At 35.2% G+C, this 18,983-nt stretch overlaps 2 protein-coding genes across 2 annotated transcripts; one reads left to right on the top strand and one right to left on the bottom strand.

The window, feature by feature from the left end:
• The first annotated feature begins 988 nt into the window (after positions 1 to 988).
• Positions 989 to 14,610, top strand: LOC141599675 (metal transporter Nramp6-like). The gene is made up of 14 exons (XM_074419769.1): positions 989 to 1,076; positions 1,227 to 1,358; positions 2,870 to 2,948; positions 3,045 to 3,085; positions 3,389 to 3,467; positions 3,569 to 3,673; positions 3,844 to 3,953; positions 4,052 to 4,233; positions 4,362 to 4,431; positions 5,202 to 5,375; positions 5,789 to 5,893; positions 12,448 to 12,579; positions 12,742 to 12,837; positions 14,038 to 14,610. The coding sequence occupies exons 2-14, from the start codon at positions 1,233 to 1,235 to the stop codon at positions 14,341 to 14,343; spliced, it is 1,605 nt and encodes a 534-aa protein (XP_074275870.1). The 5' UTR covers positions 989 to 1,076; positions 1,227 to 1,232; the 3' UTR covers positions 14,344 to 14,610.
• A 415-nt stretch (positions 14,611 to 15,025) lies between these two features.
• LOC141602643 (cinnamoyl-CoA reductase 1-like) lies at positions 15,026 to 18,503 on the bottom strand. The gene is made up of 5 exons (XM_074422816.1): positions 18,249 to 18,503; positions 17,516 to 17,670; positions 16,987 to 17,172; positions 15,726 to 16,078; positions 15,026 to 15,563 (listed from the first exon to the last, which is right to left on the bottom strand). The coding sequence occupies exons 1-5, from the start codon at positions 18,391 to 18,393 to the stop codon at positions 15,377 to 15,379; spliced, it is 1,026 nt and encodes a 341-aa protein (XP_074278917.1). The 5' UTR covers positions 18,394 to 18,503; the 3' UTR covers positions 15,026 to 15,376.
• Between the last annotated feature and the right edge of the window lie 480 nt (positions 18,504 to 18,983).

The raw sequence follows: 18,983 nt of genomic DNA on the forward strand, positions 1-18,983 counted from the left end.
TACTAAGGCGATAATGTCATGGCTTTCGGAGCTAACGCAACAAAACTTGTATGCATAGGCTGATGAAGTTAAGCACAGACAGGCTAAAAGGCCCAAAACCATAACCCGGGCAAATTTTTTGGGAAAAAATATATACACACTGACTTTTTTAATAGGAAAATGAGATAACGTCACCGGGTGATACTGAAATTCAGTGCCACCAAGGATATAATCGTCAAATTCTTGATATTTTCATTTCCCACCTTGAATTTTCGAATTTCAAACTAATTTACATGAAAGGGTACTTTGGGGATTAACTAATACAATTAATAACACATCAAAAATTCAATTAGCTAGTCAACCCTTATCAGTTTGTTAATCGTTTGCTAATTTTTCTCCACAAAACATTGAGATGGGAAAACCAAATGCACAACTCCATGGAAGAGTCTTCAACGTCAAAAAAAATCAAATTGATACTTGTTAATGATAAGCATTAGTAGAAATGGTGAACTTCTCGAGAATTTATTAACGAAAATCGCGAGTGCAGAGGTTGAATATTAATTTTTTGGCTGCTAATTTTTACGTAGTTCTTTATATGTTTGACATTTATGTTAATAAAAGCTTCTGAATGATTGGTAAGATCAAGAAAACCGCAGAGCCACCGGGTGGCACCATATCATTATCCTTTTTTATAAAACATAACCATAATTTGAAATATAAGTAAAATTAATATTTCAGTTATAGATAATTTAAATGCGGTACCGGTATCCTTATGATGCATTCGTGCGTATGTTAAGTACATGCGCTACACACAGGGCTATATATTAGCCACAGACCCGTTATATCTTGTGTTACCAAGTTAGCCAAATTCTTTAACAACATTCTCTAGTTTTACAACTAACCTACAGTGACACCTTTAGTATACGTGGCACATTCCTATTGCTCACAAATCTTGTAACAAAACCAAGAAATTTCTGAAAAAATGGCGGAAAATACTCTCTATCTTTAACTATAAATACCGCAGCTTTCGTTACTTATTCGATAGTCTACTAATACTTTCACTTGAGCCGCCTTTTTCGCTCGCATAAACCCAATAGGTTTCTCACTTTAATCACTCAAATTAATCTTAATTATTGGATTTTAATTTCTTTGATAATCTAAGGGTACACGCGTGTGAATTTTTCGTATTAAATATTAATGTACAGTAGTAGTATTGTCTGGTAATTAACTAATTTTGGAATTTGCAGGAGGAAATGGGATCAAGGAATGATCAACCGCAGTTCATAGTAAGCCCCGGAAATGGAAATAATTCTAATCAAAATGAAAGTACAGCCAGATTGATTGATACTGTTGGAACGGACCAGATTATTATTTCTGAAGTAATTCTTCTTTTTTTCTTTCTTTTTATATTGTTGAATCATGTTATTTTATTGTTATTATTGTTTGATTATAGTTTAATGTACAGTAATTTTTTGTGGGGTAGTAATAGTCATTTTAGATGATTCTGGACGTAATTTTCATTATGAGTCATCCCGAAATATGTTTTGGTTGTTGGTAGAACAGGGTAATACTATGTACATCCGACTGTTCATCACACAATTTATGAAACCCTCAAGGCATTGTTGGATATGTTGTTGGTTCCTTTGATTTTTATTTCTTTTTTGGGATAATATTATTGATTTTTGCGTGTCTGGTTTTGCTCTCCATCTTGTGGGTATGAAAGTTGTGGCAAACTATGAACATTTCAACGTGGTTAGTTAAAGGTTAGAATATAAGCACGGGGTTTTCGACGCATGTCTTTGAATTTACCTGAAATGTGATTTTTTGAATAGAACTTAATGCTTCATTTTGATGGTCTATTGTTGTATTTGAATTGGTCAAACTGAGTGTACCGCCGGTCCGGATGTAATTCAGAAATTCTAGTGTAAAACGAGTTTACACTTTTATTAATCACTTTTCCCGAATTATAAAGCTATCCCTTGTATTATTATACTCCCTCCATCCACTTTTATCGTCTCATTTTCTATTTTGGGATGGATTTGAGAAATATGATAAAATAACAACTCTATCCTTGAATTTAAGAGAATGGAGACAGTTTTATTTTAATGGAGGGAGTGGTAATTAATAAATAAAGGAAATATTGGTAGTTCACTCGCTCGTTATTTGTTTCTCTAATAGTGTTGTCGTTATTTGATATGGTGGATGATATTCTGCGTCTGAACTTGTGGCATGAGGCATGTAATCAACCGTTTACAGGTTGCAGGAGTCAAACTCACTTTAATTCATTAAGGGCTTAAGAAAAATGCTGGGACGTTTATAGATGAATGAATGATACTTATAATTAGGATTGGTATAGGATCGAGTTAATTCACAGCTATACTTCATTAATGATCTCTATAGTAACATCTAACATGCATTTTGTTTTCAAATGCGCGGTAGCTTTTAATCTGGAACTGTAAAAGCTCACCTCAAAACCTTGGGGCCTTCTCTCTGTGCTACTGTAGGATCACTTTGACCATTCTTCAACATTAATTTTGAAGTGCTTGATTCATTGTTGAAAACATTATCATGTCAACTTAAACAATTGTGGACTCTTAGTTTGTTTTGAGTCACGAGAGTTTTCGTGAGTAATCCACAACTAGAACTACTTTGCATGAATAAGGAAAGGTTTAGGGTAGTTTTTCTGACTTGATAGATTACGACTGTATACACTTACAAGAATTAGTTAACTTGCCAACTGATTGCGGATTGATACGGAATATTAGACAATAAATTATTGGTGGACACTAAATTACAGACTGATTGAAAATTTCTGGAGATTTTGATGTAAATTTTTTACTTTTGACTTACACAAAGCATTTGAGAAATGACTGTGTGAATGTGATTGTAGAAGAAAAGCTGGAAGAACTTTTTCTCGTACATGGGACCGGGCTTCCTTGTGTCCATTGCATACATTGATCCAGGAAACTGTAAGACTGGCAGACTGCAACCCTTTTTACTTTTGCAATGTGTACTATAGACCATGCTCATCTGACACACCTGAAAAATGATTTGCTAACTTACAGTTGAAACGGATCTGCAATCTGGAGCTCAATACAAATATGAGGTGTGCATTTGGTCTACCCCTTTCAACCTTTCCTGCGCCGTCGATAAATATTAGTTCATGATATGCGAGAGCTTTTGCCTTATATAAACTTTGAGTCCTCTCTTATGCGTTATTGCTTGCTTTTCACAAATGTATGAATATCTGCGTTTTTTTTACTAACATATTTGGTACCTGTTTCTCCTCTGTTCCGTTCTGACAGTTACTTTGGATTGACATTTCTACCACTTTACTTTTACTTGTATCTTTTCATGATACTTCTTAAACATGTCAATTCCATTAAACATAATTTGTACATGGCTTCAGTTACTTTGGATCATATTAGTGGCTTCATGTGCTGCCCTCATCATTCAGTCAATGGCCGCTAATCTGGGGGTTGTTACAGGTGTTTTTTCTATTGCAATAAGCTTTTAGATGGTTTTATATTTTGAACATCTCTTGCTTACTTTATATGCTTGGTTGATCAATTTGGCTTCCGACTTTCAGGAAAACATTTGGCGGAACATTGTAGGTTCGAGTACTCAAAGGTGCCAAACTTTATTCTATGGGTCCTGGCTGAAATTGCAGTAATTGCCTGTGACATTCCTGAAGGTGCGAGTACAGCATCTTTGCAATGTCTGCTTTTCTGTGCTGGCTCTTGATATAAATACCTTTTTTCGTTTTGAGTACATGATACTTGGAATGCATGTTTGAATTGATTAGTTCATACCTTAGACTCTTTGTATGTTTAGTACTAACTTGGAAGTTGTTTTCGTTTTTAGTGATAGGAACTGCATTTGCTTTGAATATGCTTTTCAAGATTCCTGTCTGGGCTGGGGTTCTTTTGACTGGTCTTAGCACTCTTGTGTTGCTTGCCCTACAGAAATATGGGGTAAAAAATAAATCCCTTAGCTTATTTGAACAAGCCATTTCCGTTGAAGATGTAAATCTTGACTAAATCTGACTTTAGCTCCAATGTAAAATTCTTAGGTGCGCAAACTAGAGTTCTTGATTGCCTTTTTGGTTCTTACCATTGCTGCATGCTTTCTTGCGGAGCTCGGACATGCAAAACCTCAAGCTTCAGAAGTCCTGTATGGACTTTTTGTTCCTCAACTCAAAGGAAACGGCGCAGCTGGTCTCGCCATCTCTCTGCTTGGTGCCATGGTTATGCCGTATGTCTTTCCCATCATTACTTTGAATTTGTTTTATTTCCTTTAATAAAGTCTCTTTATTAAAAGGTCATGCCAGGATTACCAACCCCGATACTAATGGAGTTAATTTCGTTTTGTCTATTTTTCAGTCACAATCTATTTCTCCATTCTGCATTAGTACTCTCAAGAAAGATACCACGTTCTGCCAGCAGCATCAAGGTATATCATCTGAGAGCATTATGTGATATCCTTGGTATATAGATTTGTTCTATCTTGTGTTATACTCCTGAATACTCTGCGAGATTTAGAAAAGGTATGGTATTGTCAGGTTCAGTTCGTTTATATAACCATGAATAACTTTTAGCCTGCCACTTTTGCTGTTATTTTCTGTTTTCATTCTATGTGGAAAGGGTCATAACTAATTGCACTGATTCTGATTGGTGCCTTTATGCTCACAAATGATGAGTTGAGAGTGAACAGGTTCTAGGTTCGAAGTCTGTATCACTGACTTCAAACTCTAATTATACATAATACAGAGTATTGTTATTTTACCACAAATCTCCTTATTATTCCGCATTTTCAGTCTATTGGTATTGTTTTTGTGTAAGAATTTCTCTGATCCCTTGCTTGATTTCTCGATAGGTCTAGCAGCCAGGTTTTGGCTGAGATCGCTAGTTGACTTAGTATTGGTTATTCATTTATCTTTCCTAACCTTTAGATTTTAAAAGCCGCTAGGTGACAAGGGCCATGCTGATGAGGGGTAAGCCTCATGCAGAAAAGGCACACTAAAAGAAAATATGAAATTGCATACGAGCATGACTCACTGTACGGCGTACACATCTTATGTAAAAGGCGCGCCTACGGAACTCCTGGATATTTTAGCTAGTGCCTCATAGGTGCATTTGTTCAAAATAAGATTCTAATGTCCAAACATCCTTTTTATACACTACTCAGATTCAGTAAAGTTTTTTTAATCCCTCTTCTTGCAGGAGGCTTGTAGATACTATATGATAGAGAGTGGAATCGCTCTTGCTGTGGCCTTCCTCATAAATGTATCTGTCATAGCTGTCAGTGGTGCAGTTTGCAGTTCCCCAAATCTGAATCCAGAAGATCAAAATAGCTGCAAAGATCTAGACTTGAACAAAGCATCATTTTTGCTCAGGGTATGCCTTAAACAAATAGTGTACCGAAGACTAAATGACCTTTGCCTTGATTCTCTTTTTAGTTTTTAGTAAGAAAATAGTGTACCGAAGACTAAATATATCCCTTTTTGTTCCCTTTCCCTGCTCCTCGACTAACTCTGTTGTTTTACTCACTCAAATAATGATTATCTTTCAGATACCCTGGCTTTCATGGATTAAACTGTCTGAGTATTTGTACTATTTTGAGAACCGGAATTCCAAACCGTGATAACATATATTGTTGCTTTTAGCCTGTTAGTTTTTTGCTGAATTAAAGCTTGTGCAGTTGTGCTGGTGAAAACCATTCAAGTTACAAGTTACAGACTGAACACAACTTCTCAGTTTCTATGGTTTCTAATAATGAGAGCTCATGCTCATATATTCACTCTTTGCAGAATGTCCTAGGTAACTGGAGTTCGAAGCTTTTTGCAATAGCTTTACTGGCTTCTGGACAGAGCTCCACCATAACTGGAACATATGCTGGACAATATGTTATGCAGGTCTGTACTTCTTGTAAATAGCTAATGCATGGATTCTCGAGTTTATTCTTGGCTTTCATACTGTTGTCTATCTTATTGTCTTTATATGATGCGATTCAGCTGACCAGTGAGCCATTCCTGGCGGTAGTTTAGCAGAAAATGAGTATAATATCAGAGAATTGATATTATACTCATGCTTATGTGACACGATCTTCAGTAGACGACATCTATGAGTATTATCCTTGTAGCTTCGCACTGTGTTGAACATTAAGGCACCACGCTCATTGTTCATCACAGTCAATATGGTTCACCCGTTCCTTTCCGTTATTGACTTTGAGGTTTCATTCCTTACCTTTTCTTCCTCCACTGAAAGGCTTGAGAGTTTGTTGAAACAAGTCCGTCATAGTGGGACTGACTACCAAAAGAAAAAATAAGGCTGACTAGGGTACTTCTAGAAGCATATTGATTTTTGAGTAAAGTGAGGGAAGGCAGATGATGTGATGTAACACACAAAAAGGAGAAATGGTAGCATGTTAGATCTAGAAACGAAGGCGCGTAGTTGAAGCTGCTCATTCTGAGAAAGTAATGCCATGTCCTATCCATATTAGGTGTTTCTGCTCTTCAAAATACAAGTCAGGTAACAAGCCACCGGCAATGAAATATAGACCACCTTAAAGTCCAGTCTTAATAACCTATGAATAAATCTTGCTGCTAGATTATCCTTTTCATGGCAATTAGATGCAGTTTCCGTTTGGTAGCGGATTCTGTGCTCATGCCTTGTCCATGAGTGCGGATTAGACCACCTTAAAGTCCAGTCGTAATAACTAGGGGTGTTCATTCGCGGTTCGGTTCACCGAACCTCTAATTTAATTCGGTTCGCACACGGTTCGGTTCGGCAAAACTCCGAACCTAAACCGCACCGTTAGAAACGGTTATAAACGGTTCGGTTAACCACTTTAAACGGTTATTAGCGGTTCGGTTACCGGTTAACCGGTAGTCGTTCTATATTACTTTTTTTTCAGTTTTCGTTAACTTTTGAGAATTTTTTCTAATAGTTTAATTAAATTTTCATTATATATTATACCCAACAATAAAGTTAATAAGCTAAACTTTAGCATTAATCAATTTAAGAAATTTTAAATTTGGATACACTAAGAAAATTAAACGAACGAACAGTTTTTTATATAATATTTTAATTTTTTGCTTACTTTTTTATGAAACGGTTCGGTTCGCGGTTAACCGGTTATATAAAATTGCGAACCTTAACCGAACCTTTTCTATAATAAAGTTAACGGTTCGGTTCAAAGAACCGCTTTGTCGAAAGGTTCGGTTAATCGAACCTTAAAAATGGACGGTTTTTCGATTTTTCGGTTTGGTTATTGCGGTTCGGTTTATTTTGAACACCTCTAGTAATAACCTTCATAACCTTTACAAATGGTCACATTGGAACATAATTGTCACAACTGGAAAAGGAAAGAGCTGTATTGATATGAGTTGTACTTAGCTTCATAGTTTCAAACACTTGCGCAAGATCCTCAAACCTGGTACACATTATACTCAATAGCCTTGGGTATTACGAATACTATGTTTTGTTTGAATGAGTTTGTTGTTTGAGTTATTTCATGTTTAATTTGTTATTAATTTCCATGTTTGTAGGAGTTTGTTTATGACTAGGTGTTAGGGTCTTAGTGGGATAAGTTTAGGCTTAGTTGTTGAGTTTTAGCTAGTAAGTTGCTGCTATATCTGATTTTCAGTTAGAGAAAAGCGTTGATTACAGTCTTTTATAAACCACTTTTTGAAAATTACAGCCTTATATAATTTTTTTTTTGAAAATTACATCTAGAATTTTACTTCTGATGATAAAATTACAGCCAAAACATAAACTCCGGTGGATAATTGACTCCAATTTGAATTTTTGTCACTTAAGTTCATTTTTTACCCCATTTTTTATGATGAAAATACCCTTACCCTTATTCTTTATATTCCCTTAATATTCATCTCTTTCAAATTTCACAACTTCTTCATTTCTCTAATTCTTCATTTGAAATTTCTTCAACAATATTACCTAATCATTTCAATTTAATTCTACTCTATTTCAATTTGCTCTCTTTTATACGAAATTGAATCCCCCTATTTCTACTATATACAAAATTTCTACCCTATTTACATTCTTCATTTCTCTTTTATACTCCCTCTGTCTCGGTCATTTGTTGTCCTTTTCTATTTTTGGGTGTCTCACTCAATTGTTGTCCTTTCTATTTTAAGAATGAACTTGATGAGTAATTTGATCATTCACATTCAATTTGTTCCACTTGTCATTTGGTTATTGGCCCTATCCTCTTTCCTTGGTCTTTGTGCCAAAACCAAAGGACAACAATTGACCGGGACGGAGCGTGTACCTTCTAAATCAATTTTCACCAAATTGAACTTAATTAGGGTTCTTCAGTTTTCGTAATTGATGAAATAATTTCCCCTCGTTCTCATAGACCCAACATAAAATTGGAGCGAATTGACGATGATGAGCTGATACTGTCGGTATCATCGCTATCCACCATGAAAATAAGGAAAAAAAAGCTTACGTTTCCCCATGGATCATGAATAATTAATTCTAAAATTCTACTTATTAAGAGGCGGAGAATAAATTGAAAACGTTAAAAATAGAAAAATCTGGGAAATTGGGGAAAATAAAAAAAACAATAGAAGAATAATAATTAATTAAAGCGTTGATTGAATGCGAAGGACAGGAAGTAGAATGATTAATAATCGGGAATAATTCAAGGCAGGAAATATCCACTAAAATTAGAAGAATCTAGGAAAAATTGATTGAATAAAGGGCAATTTTGGGGAGAACAAGTGTTTGTGAAGAAAGGGTAGTTCGGTCACTTTTTAACAAATTTCACCGGAAACAGCATCGTGGTGCAATTTTGAAAGAAAAGTAAAATTTTGGATGTAGTTTTCAAAAAGAATTATATAAGGCTGTAATCTTCAAAAAGTGGTTTATAAAAAGCTCATTGTATTTAAGCTCATTGTAGTCGGTCAATAAAATTTATCTTTCTCTTCTAGAATATTTCTACTTTATTCTTCTTTAAAATCTCTAACAAACGAGTATTAGAGCTATTTTTTCTTGAGGGATATGTGAGTTGGCAAATAAAAAAACCCTACAAAAAAAAAACCTTCACATTTCTTAATTCAATCTACAAAATGGATTCTGAAACACTATTTAGGGTAAGATTATTGATACTTTTGAGACAAGACTTTGGTAAGTCTTGTGACAAGATTCACTCAAGACTGCCAATAATCTAACAAAGTCTTAAGTTGAGTCTTGGAAATTTAAAACTCAACTTAAGACTCTTGTAGAGTCATGGCACAATTCACTAGGCACTTCTATCAATTAATATTTGACATGTGTAACTCTTTTGTTTTTCATTTTTTTTATAAGCTGGAAAAATTAAGTACAAAGTAGAGTCTGAGGTGGGTCTGATTGATAATGTATAAAGTTTGAGGTGAATCTGAGCAATAAAAAAAAATAAAAGTTAGTGGAAAGTTAAGGTTCTGACGGATAATCTTACCTTTACATCACTAGCACCACTAGTATTTAGTGGTGAAAATTATCAAATGTGTGCAGCTAGAATGGAGGCCACTTAGAGGCAAATGACCTTTGGGAGGTGTTCAGGAGGACTACAAAGTCCTTCCTTTAACGGCCAATCCAACCATCCAACCATGGTTGAACTGAAGAGTCATACAACGAAGAAAACAAGGAAGTCGAAGGTGAAAGCTACCTTGTTTGCTGCTGTCTCTGAAGGCATTTTCACAAGAATCATGACCAAAAAATCGGCAACTCAGCATTTGAAGTCTGGAACTAGCTCAAAACAGAATACGAAGGCGATGAAAGACTTAAAGGAATGGAATTTGGTTCGTGAGTTCGAGATGCAGAAGATGAAGATGAAGGTGAGTTAGAGACAATCAAGGAGTATACGGATACGCTACTTTGCATTCCTAACAAAATAAGGTTGCTTGGTTCTTAATTGTTCAGAAAATTCTTGTGACCGTTCTCGAAAGATTTGATGCGTTTATCCTCCCTGGAAAGTAGTAAAGATCTGTCAAAAATTACTTTCGCAGAACTCGGTACTGCTTTACTAGCACAAGAGCAAAGAAGTTTAATGAGTTGAAGGTTCCATTGGAGGAGGAATGCAAATGCAGGAGAGAAAAACAAGAAGAAGAGTAGCTCAAAGAAGAGTTTCAACTCATACAATGCATCTAGCAGCACCAAAGAGTTTCCTCCGTGCAAACATTGCGGCAAAAAGGGTCATCCACCTTTTAAGTATTGGAGGAGACTTGATGTAAAGTGTGCAAAGTGTAGCAAACTTGGACATCATGAAAGAATTTGCAAAAGCAGTTTTCAGCAGAAAAATGATGCCCAAGTAGCAAGTGAACACGGAGGAGCAATTGTTCATTGCATCTTGCCTTACAAGCTCTAGCTCAAGTGATTGTTGGCTCGTTGGTAGTGGTTACAAATGACAAAGAACACTTCAGGGAATTGGACAAATCAAAAGTGTCCAAAGTCAAAATTGAAAATGGTGAATACATTGTTGTGAAGGGAAAAGGAACACTATATACTAGCAATAGAAAGTTGCACTAAGTACAAAAAAAATTAAGTTCTGATGTTTTATGTCGGCAGCTATTAGAAAAAGGTTTCAAAGTGTTATTTGAGAATAATGAGTGTACGATCGAAGACTCAAATGACAATGAAGTTATACGAGTTAAAATGACAAGCAAAAGTCTCTCTATTGATCCAATGGAGAAGAAGCAATCAATTTATGTTGCCACAACTAACAGAGTGACTTGGCACAACAGGTTGAGTCATTTTCATCACGCGGCAGTTCTAAATATGAAAAAAAAGGAGCATGTTCGCAGTTTGCCTTATATTGAACCCGATTTACCAAGTTGCCAAGCATGCGTTTTTGGTAAACAAGCAAGACTTCTTTTCAAGAGTAAATATTACGTTGCTTTCATTGATGATTTCACAAGAATATGTTGGATCTATTTTCTCACGTTTAAGTCAGAAGTAAAGTGGCAAGTGTGTTTTTCAAATTCAAGCATTGGATTGAAAACTAATGGTTATCCAATCGATGAGATCAGACAACGGTATGGAGTACACCTCTAATGAGTTCGATAAATTTTGTGAGGCGGCTGGATTCAGCAGTAACTTACTCCCCATATACTCCAGAACAAAATGAGGTGAGCAAGAGAAAGAATAGAACTATAATGGAGATGGTCGGATGTATGCTTCACGAGCGAGAAGGATCTTACGAATGAATACTGGGCAAAGGCAGCAAACACCGCTGAATTTTTGCTCAACACGCTTCCCACACAAAGACATTAGATGGAAACCTCTTATAAAAAATCTGAAAATGTTTGGGTATTTGTGTTTTACTTATGTGCCACATGTCAAGCGGGATACAATTAGACAAAAGAGCTGAACCCGATACATTTATTGGATATAGCTAACATCTAAAGCTTATAGAGTTTTTGAATGATTGCTCTTAAATAATTTTCTAATCTAATATTTCAGATTTATTTAAATGTATAACTCTATAATCAACTAATATGATAGTAACCACCCATGTGAGTAGTAAAAGCAACAATAATAACAACATGAGTAGTGAAAGTCATACTAGCAGCAACGAGAGTAGTGAAAGTCATACTAGCAGCAATGAGAGTAGTGGAATTAACAATAATAAATGCGAGAGTAGTGAAAGAAAAAATAATGATGGCGGGAGAAGTGAAAGTAATAATAGTCACAACACATATAATTAAAGTAACAGTAGAATTAACGGAGAGAGTATGAAAAGCAGCCTTTCCGAGCGAGCCTCTAGGATCTCCTGTAAACCCCCCAATTAACTAACAATTCGATTTTAGGAAAATATTAATTTATTTTAAATATATGATTTTGACAAAACTAATGGGTTAACCGTAAAAATAAGAGCAGTAGTTAAAGAAACAACTTTAACCGAATAAGTGGTGAACGTAATAGTATTAACAGGGTTTGTAGTGAAAGTAATACTATTAACAGCGAGAATGGTGAACGTGTCTCATAATTTGTTGATTAATTTTACATCTCATCATACTTTCAAGATATAAATTGTAAATGTATGTGTTAACCAAATTTAGCGAATTATACTTCATAGAAAATAAAATTTAAATGATAAATAAAGGTAGCCCGGGTGTAGTCGGGCACCAAACCTAGTATACTTATTCTAGAAAAAAGGGGATCGTATCGGGAACTATATATACGGTTTCTAATTTTGTCGATAGGTATACAATACGGTTTTTATATAAATCGTATCGGATATATGGTTATTAGTACCGGATATACGGAAATGCGTATAATTTAATTCCTAGAACGTATCACATACGTATAACAAAACCGTATCGTATATTTTTTTCTCATCCCTAGGTTTTACCTAGATCCTTTTTAGAGTGTTATTTTGTTTTTGTTTTATCGTTTATACTTCTATAGTTCATCTCTCTGCCCATAGTGGTTTCTAACACAATAATCAATCTTGTATTTGCAGGGTTTTCTTGAGTTACGAATGGAGCCATGGTTAAGAAACTTGTTGACTAGATGCTTGGCTATCATCCCCAGTTTAGTTGTTGCTCTTATCGGTGGCTCTTCTGGAGCTGGGCAGTTGATCATTGTTGCTTCGGTATTTATCCAATTTCCTTATCCAAATATTCTAACGTCTTTTTCTTGTACACTTGTTTGACTTGACTATTTTTCATTTTTTTTGAATTGTTAATTCAATAAGCCGCTATTTTCACTGTTCTAGTTTAATCTGAATTAAGCTAACTTAGTTCGCTAAATGCAGATGATCTTGTCATTTGAACTCCCGTTTGCACTCATCCCTCTTCTCAAATTTACCAGCAGCAAGACTAAGATGGGTGGCCATGCCAACTCATTTGTGGTAATCTCTTGCTCTTTGAAAGGTGTATAGTTAAAACTGTAAAATGCAAAAGCGTCCGACAATTAATTTTGCTGCCTGAAAAAAAAAAAAAGATAATTATACATTGGGAGACCTATGTTGCTTCTAGTGCCATCCCTTTTTATCTTTGTAAAGGGGAAAGAATTGGTCACCTTCGCTTTATATATATATGAAATACATACGAGTAGTACTTCCCTAAGAAATACATACAAGTAGAACCTAGAATTGGAATTGAATTAAGTGATCAAGACATTTCAAATGTTTGGGAGACTTCAAAAATTTGTGATCTGGCCCCTAGCTAATTCCAATTCCATGAATTTCCCTAGCATCATTGAGGAATTGAAATTTTTTACTCGAGTTTCATGTGATCTCCAAACATGTTTGTGAATTGGGTTTGGAATTGACTTAGAACATTTTACTTCATACAATGCACTTAGATCAACTGGTAAGGTGTTGTTCTAGCTTAATCAAATGTCTCGTGTTCGAGCCCTGGAAACGCAGCAGTGTTAAAACTCATGAGGGAGAGCTATACCGCCCTAGTGGTCCTACTCGGCTCGAATCCGAATTAAACCGGATGGTTTACACCAAAAAAACATTTTACTTCATACAAGTGTCCAACGCCGTGTCGGACACACGGACACCCGACACTCGTCGGACACACGTCCTAAACATGTTATAATTTAGAAGATGGGTTCGGGTGGGAAATGAAAATTAGTTATAGTCAAGGTCAAATTTGACCTTCACTTATTTAAATTTAATATCAAATACATTACAAAATTAAATTCATACGTTATTTATAACCATAAAATATATATTTTATTAAATTTAAATAGCGTGTCCCGTGTCCTAAATTTCATGGGATGCTGTATTACGTGTCCGTGTCGTGTCCGTGTCCCGTGTCCGTGTCCGTTTTGGTGCTATCTAGTATATCATTAATTCTTAGCATAGACGTTGTCGTAAGAGTATACCTTTCGTAGTTTCTTTATAATTCTCTTATGGATAAATATTGGAGATTAAGGTGAATAACTCGTATGTTAGAAAATACAAAGAGAGTAACTTCCTTCCTCTTATATGGTTCGTTTGTGTCTCTTAATGTATTATATTATGTACACAGCTTTCAGAAATCACCTGGGTAATTGGTTCTTATATGGTTTGTGTGTGTCTCTTATCTATTATATACAGCTTTCAGCAATCACCTGGGTAATTGGCTCCTTGATAATGGGCATCAATGTGTACTTCATTGTAAGCACCTTCATCAAGCTACTCCTACACAGCAAGATGAAACTTGTAGCTGTCGTATTTTCTGGAATATTTGGATTTGCAGCATTACTTGTATACTTTGCCGCAGTTGCTTACCTTGTGATCCGAAAAAACAAGGAGAGCGGCAACCTTCTCTCCCTAACAACTCGTGAAGATCAGCAGATTCCGAGAGAAGACATTGTTAACATGCAACTGCCTCAGAGAAGAAGTAGTAGCGATGTTGAGTGAACCCAACTTGTCTTCATTTTTTAGGGTTTGGATAAATGAGAAATGTTCATCAACTTCTCTGAAATGGACAACTATCTTACTTTGATATTGTCAAATTAGCCAATCTTATATGTCATATCAACCCGTGAATCGTATAGTTAGATGAGGAAAGCAATAAGGAATCGGGTTGATTTCACATGTGACATTGTCTAAAAAATTCGTCCAAATCCGAGAGTTTCCAAGTTCGTGGGCATTACAGTATAAATTTGATCTTGGCCGTTCTTGTTATATGCTCGACTTCCATTTTCCGAAACTACATAAATACCCAATTTTTTTATTCGGAAATCAATCTTTAAGAGGTCATAACTTGTGTTTAGAAGTTCAGAAAGTGACGGATTTTTTTTTTCAAATTTGATCATCTTTTCGAGAACTACTACTTGAAAAAAGAAATTGTCGAGTTTGGAATTCGTAACCAAGAGATATGGTCACTCAAAGTTTGTTCGGTCAAAAAAACTTTTGACATACAAAATCTCCTAGTCACGGACAATTTTTTTTTTCAAATCGTAGTTCTCATAAAGATGACCGATTTGAAAAAAAAAACTCGTAAATAGGAGTAATGGTCTTTTAAAGTTTTCCATATCAAAACTTTAGATATTTCGGAAAAAATATCAAAACTCAGGTGCATCACGTGCAATTTCCGATAACAAAAACAATGTATGATTGTATATTGATTTTTTTTGTCAAAGGAGCGAGCCATGAAAGCAGTATAATACAAGAGAGGGGAAGAGGGATCAAACTATGACTTAACGTCAATACAACCTCTGTTTTAACCACTAGATTAAAACATCTACATTCACGACACTGTATATCGATAAAGACGACACAGTGATACTATATTTTTTTTGTTTTTGTTTTTTGATGCACACACTGACACTATATATTATAAGAAAAAAAAGTAAGCGCAAGCAAAGTGAAAGCACAAGTAATGGGGGTTGCTAAGTACATGTACACAAGTAGATGAACAGCAAAGTCCCTTTGAAAAATAAGGAAGTAATCAGGATTGTATATGATGAGTAGCATCTTGATGTTGTGGAGGAATAGGAAGATGACCCATTTCTTGAAGGCATTTCACTGTTTCGTATAGACATTGCTTTACTCCTGTGAATTCCAAACCCAAGTCCTTCACCTTTTGATTTGTAAACTTGTATGGTTTCGCTCTCGGGTTTACCTCATCTGAGCACCTACATTCATTTCAACTCGCATTAGTCATTTATAAATGACTTTTAACATTGCCACATTCATAGGCCTCGAACACGAGACCTCTGGTTGGCTTAGTATTCATGGATATAATTGAACTTATTATAAAGTGTAAATTGTAAGACTGAGAGAAAAAGGGAGCATACTTGGTAGGAATAGGGTACTCAGGAAAGAACTTAGCCAAAATCTCACAAACTTCACCACGATGAAGAGCACTTTCTGCACAAATATACCTTCCATTTGCCAAGGGATTCTCATACACTAAGACATGTGCCAAGGCCACTTCTTTAACATGCACATATAGTTGAACTGAATTTGCATATGTCTTAGCTGACCCTGTCAAATATTTCAGGATATGAACTGTGCTTGCATTCACACTTGGTTGTAGGAGTGGACCCAACACCAACACCGGGTTCACCACCACTAGGTCCACCCCTAGTTCTTTCGCTGTCTCCCATGCCACTTGCTCTGCCACCGTTTTTCCGTAGCAATACCAATTCTGTAAACTCGAATGTGCAATGGCCTCTCGTTAAGTTATCGCCCAATGATTATAACTTTAAATGAGTAAAAGTCTCTCCTAGCTAAAATATTATTGTAAAATCATATACCGACCACTTTGATGCACTTATTATGGAAAAGTGGTAGTTGGTAGATAGGAGTTATTTTTCGTGAGGATATTTAAGTAAAATGTTATTTGGTTACAATAATACTTGTGTAAACGGTTTTATACAAGAATATTGCAGATACTAATCTCTAGACAGTGATACTAGAATTTACCAATCTCCATCTTCAACCATTATATTTCTTATAGACCAATCATCATATTGTATATGGAAATTATTTTATTTAAGCATAAAGATTAACTTTTGTTTATAAAATAGTGTATGGAAATTTGCAATTACAAGAAGTTTATGAAACTTACAAAACGACAAATAAAATGAAAATTATGTCGCTTTCAAACGACTTAATTAAAGACAAAATGAAGGAAGTATTGGAGACAATTTGTGTGAACAAATCTTGTTAATCTATACCACAAAATCAAAACGATGCACCTAACATTTTGGAAAAAGGTTGTCAAATTTTTTTTTTTTTTTTTTTTGGAAAAAGGTTTTGTCAAAGATACTAAGACCTACCACAGAAATTCCGACCAATTCTATATTTCAACTTAATTATAGCCCTTCTAGTCTTCGACTTTGTGACTTTGTCCTAGCTAACGTTGATTCTCGTCATTTTGTTGGATGTAAAGTTTAACTAAAACATTGTGAACTAGACGTACGGATCATATTACAAAATGAATCATGGTGTCTTGGTAGGAAAATTTATTATTCGGCAACGTAGTAAAAATGAAGTATTAACTTGGACGGATGGAATATTAAATATTGTTAGTGAAGGTAACAAGTAACAAACCTTGGTGTTCTTGCAAAACTCGAGATCGCTCCAACAACTCTCGTCCACCACCTTGTCGGGGCTCCGGTTTGGATTCATATAAACTGTTCCAATTGATGACGTGAAAACCACACGTTTAACCTTGGCATCTGCTGCTGCTACTATCACATTTCGCGTTCCTTTTACTGCTGGCTCCAACATTTGTTCCTTAGGAATATAACAAGTCATTCATCAGCGTATCTCAAATTAACACTCGACGTGGTTGCGTTGTTGTGATAATACGGAGTATTAGATTTAGACAAATATATATCGTAGTGTTTTTCAGTTCTATTATGTATATATATTATTAAGTCCTTAAGAAGTCATAATGAAATTAAATCTAGTTAATTTTGAAACCGAGCCTATATCACGTATTTCTGACCTACACGATGATATATGAATAGTGATACTGAAAATTAATACCGCCGATATCATTTATATGTCAGCTTCGACATTACATATGATTTGTTACCAAATCGATGAATTAATATTAATGAATAAAGAGACATACAGGGTCGTCAGTAACAGGAGATGCAGTGTGAAAAACACCATGACAACCAGTAATGGCAGCTTTCAAGCTCTCAAAATCCTCTAGGTCAGCTTTGCACATTATTAGCCTCTCTTTTGCTCCTTCCATTGCCTTTAAATGCCCGTTTTTTGGATCATCTGTATTTTCACCACATAAATGCCATGAATACTAATATGAAAATATCCCTTAAGACAGAATTAATAAAACGTAAACAAATGATTGAGACGGAGGGAGTAACTATTGTCGGAAACAATATATTATGATTAACGATCATCCTTCTCTACATTGTTCACATTATAGCTTGAGCACTAAAATTAAAAGTTTAACGGGTTAGTATGCATTAAACCGGATAATCTTTTGATGATGTTCAACTTCATGAGAATAAAAAACCCTTCATAAATAATTTAATTTACGTTCACTTTGAATTGTTTTTGTACGTAAATATATCTAAGTTGAGTATGAAGTTGAGAACTCACTATTCACCCAACAAAACATATGAAAAAAAAAAACTTAAATTATAAGCACATACTCCCTCTATCCCAGTGTTTTGTTTACCTTTGATTAAAATACGCCCCATAAATAATAAAAAGAAAGATAAATAAATGAATGAGGCAGAGGGAGTAGAAAACTATTAGCGGGAATTGAGGAGTAGCCTTTCTCATCAAGGAGTTGTACTAGTAGTAGTAGTAGTTAAAGAGTATATAAATTTCCTTGCCTGGGTTTCTAACAGTCCCTTTAACGGTGTAGCCTTTCTCAAGGAGGAGCTTAATTAACCACGATGCAATGAACCCGCCGGCCCCAGTCACACAAACCGTCTGTCCGTTTCCGGTGGCGGTTTCAACGTTGTTGGCTGATGGCATGCTTGTTTCTCACTCTGTCTATATTTTAATATGTTATTTTTTCTTTGATTACAGGTTATGTAGAAGATAGGTATTTAATACACGGAGTTGCTTCGAGAGCTAATTACAAGGAAAATGAGAGCGTAGTAGTGAGTGTATTTATAAGAGAAAATGAAATGACCTAGGCTCACCTCACCTACCAACAATAATACTGGTTCTCTAAGTAAAAATAATAAACAAATAAATTCAAGGATAATTTTCAAATTAATTCATTTATTTTGGTTAGTGAAAAGTAATTTGGGTGGAGATATTGATGACATAGTGAAGGGTATTGCTCATTTCTCCGTTAATGACACTAGTTTGTATTATGGTTGTTTTAATTGGGAATATGCATACGCCTCATCCTTTGTAATCGAAAGTTGCACAATTGATTTTATATTGGCAAGTACGCCACTACTCCCGACCCACCCCCAATGTAACGAAAACCTTTCTCTCTGTTTTATAATTTATGATCAGTCCATCCAACAAAAAAAAAGTTCATTTTAGGGGAGGAGTATATTAGGTATATTTTGGACTATTATTGATCAAGTAAATCAAACTAGGTGAATTGT

The sequence above is a fragment of the Silene latifolia genome, chromosome 9 (assembly GCF_048544455.1).
Source record: "Silene latifolia isolate original U9 population chromosome 9, ASM4854445v1, whole genome shotgun sequence".
Classification (NCBI taxonomy): Eukaryota; Viridiplantae; Streptophyta; class Magnoliopsida; order Caryophyllales; family Caryophyllaceae; genus Silene; species Silene latifolia.

Excerpts from the sequence above, each read along its gene's own strand:
- LOC141599675 (XM_074419769.1), top strand. The coding sequence starts at position 1,233 with ATGGGATCAAGGAATGATCAACCGCAGTTCATAGTAAGCCCCGGAAAT. Across the intron at positions 4,432-5,201 it reads GTTCTGCCAGCAGCATCAAG|GAGGCTTGTAGATACTATAT; the intron begins GTATATCATCTG and ends CTCTTCTTGCAG. Across the intron at positions 12,580-12,741 it reads AGTTGATCATTGTTGCTTCG|ATGATCTTGTCATTTGAACT; the intron begins GTATTTATCCAA and ends CGCTAAATGCAG.
- LOC141602643 (XM_074422816.1), bottom strand. The coding sequence starts at position 18,393 with ATGCCATCAGCCAACAACGTTGAAACCGCCACCGGAAACGGACAGACG. Across the intron at positions 17,173-17,515 it reads CTCCTGTTACTGACGACCCT|GAACAAATGTTGGAGCCAGC; the intron begins GTATGTCTCTTT and ends TATATTCCTAAG. Across the intron at positions 16,079-16,986 it reads AGTTTTGCAAGAACACCAAG|AATTGGTATTGCTACGGAAA; the intron begins GTTTGTTACTTG and ends TCGAGTTTACAG.